The sequence below is a fragment of the Propithecus coquereli genome, unplaced genomic scaffold (assembly GCF_000956105.1).
Source record: "Propithecus coquereli isolate 6110/MARCELLA unplaced genomic scaffold, Pcoq_1.0 Scaffold114, whole genome shotgun sequence".
In the NCBI taxonomy this organism is placed as follows: Eukaryota; Metazoa; Chordata; class Mammalia; order Primates; family Indriidae; genus Propithecus; species Propithecus coquereli.
The window spans coordinates 3,529,128-3,541,489 of NW_012135414.1; the positions used below are offsets into that span (position 1 = coordinate 3,529,128).

Genomic DNA, 12,362 nt, shown 5'->3' on the forward strand with positions numbered 1-12,362 from the left:
GGACTACAGGCATGTGCCACCATACCCGGCTAATTTTTTCTATATATTTTTAGTTGTCCAGCTAATTTCTTTCTATTTTTTTTAGTAGAGACAGGGCCCTCGCTCTTGCTCAGGCTGGTCTCGAACTCCTGAGCTCAAACGATCCTCCCACCTTGGCCTCCCAGAGTGCCAGGATTACAGGCATGAAACTTTTGGATTTTTAACTTGGAAATTGGCTATATACAATATGATATAGATTAAAATTATAAGAGATTGATATAAAATGACATAAGACTTCCTTACCCTTAACGGAAACCACAAGGACTTTGGAGTTAGACATACTAGATGTGGAATTTGGCTCTTCCACACAATGGCTATTTGATTCTGAGCAAATCAACCTCTGAGTTTATTCCTCAGCTGTAAACTGGGGATAATAATCCTATTCACCTTACATTAGGCTGTTGTGAGAATGCTATCAAATAATATTTTTAAAGTTCTTTGCATTTTTGATTCTCAGTCATCAACAGTCCTAAATCAGGGTAGCATGTTCACATATGGCTGTGTTTTCAGTGGCTAGAGGCCAATACTGAGGCTTCACCTCCTCTCCCTGATCCCCTTGCGGCCAGAAGGACCACAGTTAGTTTTTACTCCCAGTTGGAAGTGGGGGAGGATTGGTCTCAAATGAAATCATGGACTCATGGTAATCACAACAACTCATCACTTCCATGTTCCTACACATCAGGCCTGGCCTCCTTTATGACTGCACCCTGGTAAAACAGGTGGATGTGATTAGTCATTCCATGATACACATTTCTGTCCTTTGCCTCAGTTACTAAGACAGATGGGTATTATGAGACCTTGCTTTGGAGCCAAGTTATGCCATAGGGATTTTAGTTAGACTAAATCCATCAAAGACACTAAAAAGAGTATATGAGATCAAGAAGTAAATTAGCTCTTGAGCTATTGAATGTTCTACGAGATTAGCATTACGCCTTGTTTTTGTTGCCGTTGAGTACTCACTCTGTATGATTTAATGTTTGGGCAGTTTTCCACCTGGACAGAAAAAATTGCAGTGCACTGACAAAACTATGTCTGGTCCCTCCTGCTCTTAGCCAACTCTTAGGAGCCAGAGGACTTTGTTTTCTCCTTGGGGAAGTCATCCTATGGATTTTATTTTTAGGTGATCTTAAAGGGAAGCAAGGAGCGCAGCACTGGAGCCACTGGAGTTAATGCAGACTCCTCCCGCTCCCATGCTATCATCCAAATTCAGATCAAAGATTCAGCCAAGAGGACATTTGGCAGGTGAGCTGGAAATATGCAGGGAATTACATTGTCTGCCTTTCCTTATTGTGACTTTGAAATATGTGTTATCAGCAACAGGACACCCTGCCACCATGGAGTTCTTCCTTTCAGCAATACAGAGTAGAGTTGTTAGCCCTGAAATAAATCACTGTACTAAAGTGCCATCGGTTGATTAACCACAAAGTAATGACCTATTGTTGGTCAACCCTAAGTTATTAAAAGGGACATTGATTGCTTCTAATTTGAAATATAGTTTCAACAGAGAAACAGTAAGGAAGGCATCTCAGAAAGCTTACAGGCCAAAAAAAGGGTGGGGGTGGGGGATTAATCCATTCTTCTTAAAAGAAGCCATAAGACAATTGGATACATTCATTGCTTCTCTGGTGCTATCTTAGCAAACTGTGCCACACTGATGGATGAGCCTATCTCACCTCTGAGTAATGAGTCTTTTTTTTCTTTCTTTTCTTTTTTTCTTTTTTTTTTCTTTTTTTTTCTTTTTTTTTCTTTTGCTGGAAAGCAGCCCACAAAAGTTTCTATTTAATTATCTAAGTGGTCACCTAGGTGATTTACATTGTGGTTGTTTAGCCTTTTGGGAAATGACCCTTCCCTTATTAATTTCAGTCATACTTTCTCACAAGTGATTAAAGTCAACGGAAGTGTCTGTGTGAACAGTGCCAGCAGCAGTTGACTGACAAATCAAAATCTTGTGATAGTTTTGAAAAGGCGACGGTAATATTTTTTCTTTCCTGAGGATGGGCCAATGTTAGTTTCTTCCTGAGGTCACAAAATGCTGACTGATATAAAAATAAACAAAGCCTCAAAGAATTCATTCCCGCTATGTCTTTTGTCTAGGATCTCTTTTATTGACTTGGCTGGCAGTGAAAGAGCAGCAGATGCCAGGGACTCAGACAGGCAGACAAAGATGGAAGGTGCAGAAATAAACCAGAGTCTTCTGGCTGTAAGTTGTTCAAAATCTTTAATCTAAAAATCCTTCTTGAGAGATTTTGCCCTTTACATGCAGCCAAAGTGGGTGAGGGTGGGGTGGAATCAGCAGAGCAGCAGGCATACTGTTGTTATCTAGCAATGGAATTCCAGGGTTGGAGATAGAGGCTGCCCAGTCAGCAATTCTGGCCAATTCTTTTCTTCTTTCCCTGCCACTTTTTCCTCTGGTCAATCTCTGCCAATTAGGAACAGGTGACTTCTACAGTTGCTGAATGGTACGCTTTCAGCAACTACAGTAAGCAGAAGGTAAACTTTCTCCCTCTCTCCGAGTTTTAAAATTGTATTACTTTTTCAAACACACAAAAGTGGAACAAATAGTAAATAATCTCTTATATACCTGTCACCCAGATTCAACAGTTAATTGACATATGAAAAATCTAATCAAATTCTTCCTCCCCCAGTTGAATTATTTTAAAGAAAATTCTAGTCATCATGTCATTTCTTCCGTAAGTATTTTCATTATATGTCTCAAAGAGATAAGTACTCTTATTTCTTAATGTAACTGTAATACTATTACCATCTTAAAGAAATAATTATTATCTGTTATCCAATAGGAAGTGTTACAATTTCTCCAATCATCCTGTAAATGTCTTTTTACAGTTAACTTGTTCAAACCAATGTGCAAACAAGATCCTATGTCAGTTCTTAATCCCTCTTTTATTTTTTTCTATATCAATGTATTTGTCGAAGAAAACTGGGTCACCTGTCCTGTAAGATTTCCCACATTCTGGACTTGGCTGACTGCACCCCAGTGTTGATGTTTAACATGTTACTTTATCCTTTATATTTCCTGTAAAGTGGTTAAAGATCTACATCTGTGCTGTTCAGTGTGGTAGCCACTAATCACGTGGCTATTGAGCCCTTAAAATGTGGCTGGTCTGAATTGAGATATGCTCTAAGTATAAAATACACACTGGATTTTGAAGACTTATTACCCAAAAAAAGCATGTAAAATATCTTATTAATATTTATTCATATTTATTACATGCTGAAATAATATTTTGGGTATATTGAGTTAAATAAAATATATAATTAATGTTAATTTCACCTGTTTTTATTTTTTTTAATGTAGCTATTAGACATTTAAAATTATTTATATGGTTTACATATGTGGCTCACACATTTCTATTGGGACAGCACTGAACTAGTGACTTGATCAGATTTAGGTTCTATTTTTTTTTTTTTGGCAAAAATAATTCATAGGTAGTTCTTAGAGTTCCTATAGTAATATATCAGGAGGTATAGAATATCTAGATCTCGCTTTTTGTGATTTTTAAGATTGCTGTCACCTAATTCCTCCATTATAAAGTTTCCCATCAGCATTTTTAACCTAACAATTTTAGCAGCCATTGATGAATCTCATCTATATCTATTGTTTCATTAGGGGTTCCAAAATGTTGATATTCTAATTATAATATTCCTTCTGTATGTATTAGCTGGAAAGAAGAACTTTCCCTCAACTATCTGGTTATCCCGAAATACAGTTTTAAGATAAATGCTTGATTCTTTAACTTTATTCACCAATTTTCAGAATGAGTTGGTGTCCTTGTTACCAAAACATAACCCATGAATTTATTGTTGTTGTTTACTTCTTTTTTTGTATTATTATAAACACATTGTAATCATTATTCTTTTTGCTGCTTAACTTGCACATATTTGGCCAATTGGAGCCTTTGCAAAAATGTCCTATGTCTTTTTGACGCAACTTTATTAGTCCTTGGGTTTTTGGTATGACAAAATATTCCAGGCTCTTGTACATTTCCTTCCCAGACCTTGAATGAGCCATTTCTTCAATGACCTCTGGTGTCTTTTAGAGGGAAATGGTATTTAGAGACCTCAGTCCATATGTTAGGGGTGCTTACTACTACTGGGTTAGTCCTTGCTTCTAGCCCTTTTTGATGGACAGAGCCAGGAAATAAGTTTTTATTTTTTGTTTTGAAAGAGAAAAATATGAAGGATTCATAGTAACAAGTTAATTTAAAATTAAGGTTTCAGTATTTTTATTTAACTTTTTAAAATTTATGTTTGCCTCCCTTTTCTCTTATGCTAGAAATCTTAGTTCCTAGCATTAATATAATTTATTTGCTCTACCTCAATATATATGTATTTTTAAATAATGCTAATATTATTTGTAATATGATTAATTAATTCAGTTTTAGTTTTTGAGGTTTCTTTACAATTTTCCTTTTACCATTAGGTTGTATCCTACTAAGAATGTACAGTCATAATATTGTGTTGTACAATCACTTGGAATAATTCTTCTCTGTGTTTAACCCTACCAATATCATAGTGATAGGCTCATTTGTTTGATTTCAGTTTGGGTTTTAAGAATTGCTTTCTTTGGCCAGACGTGGTGGCTCATGCCTGTAATCCTAGGAGGCCAAGGTGGGCGGATCATTTGAGCTCAGGAGTTCAAGAGCAGCTTGAGCAAGAGACCTCGTCTCTACTAAAAAAATAGAAAGAAATTAGCTGGACAACTAAAAATATATAGAAAAAATTAGCCAGGCATGGTGGTGTATGCCTGTAGTCCCAGCTACTTGGGAGTCTGAGGCAGGAGGATTCTTGAGCCCAGGAGTTTGAGGTTGCTGTGAGTTAGGCTAATGCCATGGCACTCTAGCCCAGGCAACAGAGTGAGACTCTGTCTCAAAAAATAAAAGCATTGCTTTCTTTATTTTGATTTACTTTGGTTTTATACTTTGTTTCATAATTTTGTTTTGTTAATTATTTGAAATATGTACGTGGGTTTAAAGTAAATATTGTAAAACAAACCACATTTAGAGAAGTCTGGTTTCCATCCCTGTCTCCTCAGCCCTGTTAGTTCCCTCACCTTGTATAACCATTTTTCTACCTATATATGTTTGCAGTCACCTCTTTTCTCAGGAAAAAAGCTAACATACTCTGAACACTGTTCTGCACTTACCTTTTTTTTTTTGAGACAGAATCTCGTTGTATTGCCTGGACTAGAATACAGTGGTGTCATCATAGCTCACCGCAACCTCAAACTCCTGGGCTCAAGCCATCATTCTCCGGCCTCAGCCTCCCAAGTAGCTGGGACCACAGGCACATGCTAGCACACTTGGCTAATTTTTCTATGTTTTGTAGAAATGGGGTCTTGCTCTTGCTCAGGCTGGTTTCAAACTCCTGGTCTCAAACAATCCTCCTACTGTGGTCTCCCAGAGTGTTAGGATTACAGGCATGAGCCTGGCCTGCACTTTGCTTTTTTAACTTAAAGCATTCTGGAGATCACTCCATAGTTGTACGTGGAGATCTTCCTCATTCCTTCTCACAGCTACATAGAACTGCCTTGTGCCCCCTTCAATATTTACATCCTTTTGCTGAGAAAGGACCAGCTAGGTACATTCTTTCCAGGCCTCATGAGAAATAAATTGGGAGGATGAGAGAGGCAAGAGAGGGAACCAGCATCTTTTTTTTTTTTTTTTAATTTTGGGATAATTTCAGATTTGCCAAAAAAGTTGCAAAAATCATACACAGCATTCCTGTGTACCCTTCACTCAGCTTCCCCTAGTGTTAACATCTTACATGACCATAGTACAATGATTGAAATCAATAAATTAACATTGATATAACACTATTAACTAATCTACAGACCTTATTTGACTTTCACAAATAGTCCCACTACTGTCCTTTTTTGGGTCCAGGATCCTGTATTACATTTAGTTGTCATGTCTCCATAGTCTTCTTAGTTTTTACCATTCATGAACTTGATACCTTTTAAGAATTCTGACTGGCTGTTTTGCAGAATGTTTCCTAATTTGTATTTATCTGATTTTTTTAATGATTAGATTGCAGTTATGAATTTTTAGGAAGAATACCATGGAAGTTGTGCCTTTATCAGTGTGTCACACCTAGTGGTACATGTCTTAGTCTGTTGGGACTGCTATAACAAAAATACCATAGGCTGAGTGGCTTAAACAACAAACATTTATTTCTTATAGTTCTGGAGACTGGGGAGTCCAAGATCAGGGCAGCAGCAGATTCAGTGTCTGGTGAGAGCCCAATTCCTAGTTCATAGACAGCTATCTTCTCAGTGTCCCCACAAGGTGGAAAGGGATGAGAGAGTTCTCTGGGTCTCTCTTATAAGGGCACTAATCTCATTCATGAGGATCCCACCCTCAAGAACTAATCACCTCCCAAAGGCCCCACTCCTAATACCATCACATTGGGGATTAGGGTTTCAACATGAGAATTTGGGGTGACATAAACATTCAGCCTGTAATAGTGCATGATGTCCATATGTCTTATTACTAGTGATGTTAACCATAATCAGTTAAGGTGGTGTGTGCCAGGTTTCTCCACCATAAAGTTACTGTTTTCCCCTTTGTAATTAATAAGTATCTTGTGGGGAGATACTTTGAAACTATGCTAACATCCTGTTTTACATCACACTTTTGCTACCTAATTTTAACAACTGTTGATTCTTATCTGCAGCAGTTATTACTGTGGTGTTTATCTGATGGGATTTTCTATTCCCATCATTCTTTCTTCATTAATTACTTGGAATTCTGCTGGAGGAAGAGCTGCTCTTTCTCCCCCGCTTATTTTTTTTTTTTTTTGAGACAGAGTGTCACTCTGTTGCCCGGGCTAGAGTGCCGTGGCGTCAGCCTAGCTCACAGCAACCTCAAACTCCTGGGCTCAAGCGATCCTCCTGCCTCAGCCTCCTGGGTAGCTGGGACTACAGGCACGTGCCACCATGCCCGGCTAATTTTTTCTATATATTTTTAGCTGTCCAATTAATTTCTTTCTATTTTTGGTAGAGACAGGGTCTCGCTCTTGCTCAGGCTGGTCTCGAACTCCTGAGCTCAAACAATCCGCCCACCTCGGCCTCCCAGAGAGCTAGGATTACAGGCGTAAGCCACTGCGCCCGGCCTCCCCCACTTATTTATTAAATTATTATTTAATAGATTAGTCAGTAATATTTCCTTTATTCATTGGATTATAAGTGTTGCTCAAATTGTACCAGATTTGACTATTGGGGATTCTTTCAAATTGGCTCCTGTGTCCCTTTGATCTGCTCCCATCATTTGTTGAGCACCTTTTGGCACTGCAGGATGTTCCATGCTCATCTTGTACTTTCCCCACCATCAACCATTTCTCCAAAGAGCCCTTATAGGAACCAATATATTTTTAGCCTTTGCTATAAGCCTGTGAATTTAGTTTTCCCATCAACTCTGAGGCAAGTTAAACAAGTTCTCTTATCCTCACTTTAGGATTTTTAGGCACATGTGGGTTAAGTGAATTGGTCAAGGGTCCATAGCCTCTAACCAGAAATCTGTGATTCTGGCATTTTGTATGATGGTCCAGGAATCAACTACAAAACCTGGGAAGAAGTACCTGTGAAGTCACACAACCCATTGGGGCTTGACTGTGTCTATCTCATATGAGCTATAGCATGTAAAGAGGCCTAGGAACAAGCCTTCTATTAAAAGAATAGGATCACAAATGCTTTGTGAGATGTAAAAAGGTGCCCCTTGGTTCTTTCCTGGGTATTTCCCTTGGCTCTCCTTTAGTGTATAGTAAAGTCTGTTGACTATTGTATTCTGATTCAGCAGGGCTAAAAGGATCTAAGGGCTCATAGGGATTGGTGGCCACACTTGGATTTGAATATGTGAGGAGTAGGTATAACTCAGGGCAGGGTTCTCCTTCTGGAGATCTTCCCTGTGTTAAAGTTGAGGGATATTGGATTGATTTTTAATAAAAGTGATAACTTCCTTATACATTTTTATACCCTACAGCTTCTTGGATGGGGATAAGAAGGCAGTTGTGGGCCTCTATAGCTGCCCCTAGGAACAACCATAGCAAACTCTCAAGGCTAATAACCGGTTCTTGGTGGACTGGAAGCACTGTCACTTCCAAGGGATTGCTTCCATCTTCTTCCCTCCTTTCCTTTTCATTTACTGGTTTTAGCCTAGATGCATGACTCAAAAATAGAAAGTCTCTCCTCCCTTATCTTGCGCCCCTCACCCCCACCGCTGTTTCTGATGGGTGTTTTGCCCTGGAGGTCTCATATCCGGGAACTTGCTGTTCCTAGTGATGTCCAATGAACACTTCTCACTGAGGAGATATGCCTAGGAGCAAGTAACATTCCTTTTCCTTTGGGCCACAGACCCTGCTCTTTTAAAATGAAGGAGTAGACCTAGCTGATTTCTCAGTTCCATCCCAGCTCTGACTCTAGAATTTCTCCTACCCCATTCAGATAACTTATATCTGAATCTATATTTGAATCTACACCTATAGGTGTGCATATGTAAGCAGGAAGAGGGGGAAGCAGGTATAGATATTTTCTCTACTTAAGTGCATTAATAGTTGGAAAGAGCGTGAGGAGACATAGGGAGCTAGCAAACAGAACTACCACCACGTAAACTTGGATGCTAGGACTTAAGAGTAGGTCCCTGAGTTTGTCTTTCCCCCACTATCAGCTCAGAGCTAATCCTAGGATCCTAGCCCTTTGTTGGGAGGCCTTAGCTATGCAGCACAGGATGGTGTTTCCCAGTCCATTCTGGTTTTTCTTGTTGAACAGGAAACTACAGGGCATTTTTACTTCCTTTTGGAGGATTACCTGAGTGTGGTTTATTTAAGAAAAATAAGCGTACTATGGATACAACATCTGATCTGTTATTCTCTCTTTGCATGTAATATTTGATGTGCTTATTCTCCCACTTTTCAGCTGAAGGAATGTATCCGAGCACTGGATCAGGAACACACCCACACTCCCTTCAGGCAAAGCAAATTAACTCAGGTAAAATTAAATGTGAGCCTTGAGTTTGTTCTGGTTCATTCATTTGTTCCTTCTTTCATTCATTTCTTCATTTAGTAGACTATCTACTGTCAGCAAGACATAATGCTAGGCATAGTGGGGAAAAGAGAAGGGGATGAGTCACATTCCTAGTAGGAGCTCTCAGTCTACGAGTTGAGTATCCCTAATTCAAAAATCCGAAATCTGAAATGCTCCAGAATCCAAAACTTTTTGAGCACCAATATGATACTCAAAGGAAATGCTCATTGGAGCATTTCAGATTTGGGATTTTTGGATTAGAGATGCCCAACTGGAAGTAAAACACGAATATTCCAGAATCCAAAATAATCTGAAATCTCAACTACTTCTGTTCCCAAGCACTTCGGATAAGGGATATTCAACCTGTGCTAGGACTTTAGAGAGGCAGAGACTCAGGCAGAGATATCTGTAGTACAGGGCAGCTGGGGGCCCATGGGCTGCACTCTTCTGGTCACCATTTTTCTGTTTGTTTCCAGTGTACGGAAATCTTGTTGATTTGTGGAGTCTCTGAGCCTTTGAAGAGGGCAGTTTAGCTGTACTTGGTACTTTCTTGGTTCTAAGCTTTAGACTAGTGTTTCAGCACAAAAAAATAATGGTTACAGGCAGTTAAAAAGGACGTAGATTTTCTACGTGGACTGATAGGAAAGATGACTGTGATCCATTGTGATGCAAGCTATAGAATAATATAATAATGTAATTGCCTGTGTGGTCCTAAAGCATTTTTTCTATTATATGTTTAGCCCCACAGAGGAAAACATTTAAAGATACCAAAGAAACAGCATTGGCTCTATTTGGAGAGTAACAATGAACATAAAGATGGAACTGCAACTTTTCACCTTTTTAAAAGAGCACATATAGGCCGGGCGCGGTGGCTCACGCCTGTAATCCTAGCTCTCTGGGAGGCTGAGGCAGGCGGATTGTTTGAGCTCAGGAGTTCGAGACCAGCCTGAGCAAGAGCGAGACCCTGTCTCTACCAAAAATAGAAAGAAATTAATTGGACAGCTAAAAATATATAGAAAAAATTAGCCGGGCATGGTGGCACGTGCCTGTAGTCCCAGCTACCCAGGAGGCTGAGGCAGGAGGATCGCTTGAGCCCAGGAGTTTGAGGTTGCTGTGAGCTAGGCTGACGCCACGGCACTCTAGCCCGGGCAACAGAGTGAGACTCTGTCTCAAAAAAAAAAAAAAAAAAAAATGTGCGATGAGGGAAAAAAATATGCCACACAGAAAATTATGCAAATGTTAACTGCGATTATTCTGTGTGGTGGGATAAATAGGTAGCTTTTTTTCTATTTCTCGGTTATGAAGATGTGCCTCTTTATTAACAGAAAAGACCAACAGATGTTAAGTCAGCATTCACAGTGGCTGCAGAAGGGTGGCATGGGGAGGGGTCTTCCTAGGTATAAACAGCTGTGAAGGCAGTTATGGGTGCCCTGGTTCCTCTCTGCACTATGTCCTGTGTACAGTAGAAGACAGATGTGGTAGAGGGAGGTCTAGGATAGGATCTTTATATGCTGCAGAATGAAGCCAGCCTAGCACATGGGAGAGGTTCTACTCTGTGCAGCTAGACTAGCAGACATAGGACCTGGGGCAGAACCTATAAAAACAGCTTCTTACTAGTCACAATTGGTGATCTATGGGTTAGATTGTGTATTCTCAAATGTAATTTCAATCAGGGACCAAGGAAACGCTTCTTATAGGTGGTTAGTCCTGATTCTGACATTGGCTTTATTATTTTTTAAATAATAAGCTCCCCACCCCCAGAAAATGTGTTCCTATTTATTAAAGCATAATAATTCCAACTGTACATACAAATACAAAGAAGAAGGTACCTCTTCAAAACAGTGTTACATTAAAAAAAAGAAAAAGAAGATAAAAACCTTTAAATCCCAGCCCCTAGTGATAACTGCTGCTACATTTCCAGTCATCTCTCTGCCCCATATACACACACAGATCCACTAATAGAGTTATGGAATCATATATACCATTTCCACTCAAAGATTTAAGTTTTACATATCTTTTCATGTTCCTAAGTACAGATATAATCATTTTTAATGGTTGTATTGCATTCAATTTATAATTAGTTTCTTGTTTGTAAATTAGTAACTATTAATAGATTGTTACTAAATTTTATTATTATAAGTAACAATATGTGCATTTGTATAACTGAAGTGATAGCACTGGTATCAACCGCCTTGATTTTTATAATGGAACAGACATAAGCTTTGATATCAAACTGATCCTGTTCTTATTCTGTGATTACCATTACTCTCTATGTGCACTTGCACACATTGCAGAAATAAATCCTGATGTTTAATATCTCAATATGTTGAATGTTTATTTCACTTCACACACAATTTTATTCAGCTGCCCTTCATTGGACGGCACTCCTAGGTGGCTCTCTTCTAAGTGACACATTCAGGGATTCTTCCTCCTTCTGTACCCCTGTTGTCTTGGAGTGTTTTGCTTTCAGCTTCCATGTGTGAAGGAGAGAGAGCATAGAAGATTGCAAAAGATGTTTTATGTCCAACTAAATAAATGACATACATCCTCCCCTTGCTCCCTTCCATTGGCCAAAACTCAGTCACATTGCTCCTAATTGCTTAGAAATTAGACATGTAGATTCCCTTCACATCCAGAAGAAATTTACAGTGTCTCTTTCACAGATACCTTACAGGGTCACTGGGAATAATCAACGAGATAATATACAGAACGGCCAAATAAATGGCATTACCAAAGTGTGGATCTTTTTTTTTTTTTTTTAACACAGTCTCACTCTGTTGCCCGGGCTAAAGTGCCGTGGCATCAGCCTAACTCACAGCAATCTCAAACTCCTGGGCTCAAGCAATCCTGCTGCCTGATTCTCCTGAGTAGCTGGGACTACAGGCATGCACCACCATGCCCGGCTAATTTTTTCTATATATTTTTAGCTGTCCAGCTAATTTCTTTCTATTTTTAGTAGAGACGGGATGTCACTCTTGCTTAGGCTGATCTCGAACTCCTGACCTCAAGCAATCCTCCCTCCTTGTCCTCTCGGAGTGCTAGGATTACAGGCGTGAGCCACCGAGACCTGCCCATAGTTTAGCTTTTAATGTCTAGAATAAGGAGATGATTGATATTTATTGCACAGAGTCTAAAGTAGGGAATGTCTGGAGCTGGATTCTTCCTACATGATGGCTGAACCTAAAAGTTGATGCGCAGTACTAGGGCATATGACCCAACATTTATGTTGGAAGTTGGTGACAGGCTTGAAAGGTTTTAGCTTTTAACTTATTTTATTACTGAATCT

At 39.3% G+C, this 12,362-nt stretch overlaps 1 protein-coding gene across 1 annotated transcript in view; it reads left to right on the forward strand.

The window, feature by feature from the left end:
- The window catches only part of KIF24 (kinesin family member 24), a 45,811-nt gene that overhangs the window by 27,864 nt on the left and 5,585 nt on the right, over positions 1-12,362 (forward strand). The window contains exons 6-8 of the mRNA XM_012655965.1: positions 1,160-1,281; positions 2,134-2,239; positions 8,969-9,040. Of these exons, the coding sequence (XP_012511419.1) occupies positions 1,160-1,281; positions 2,134-2,239; positions 8,969-9,040 (300 nt within the window). The remainder of the gene's footprint in view (positions 1-1,159; positions 1,282-2,133; positions 2,240-8,968; positions 9,041-12,362) is intronic.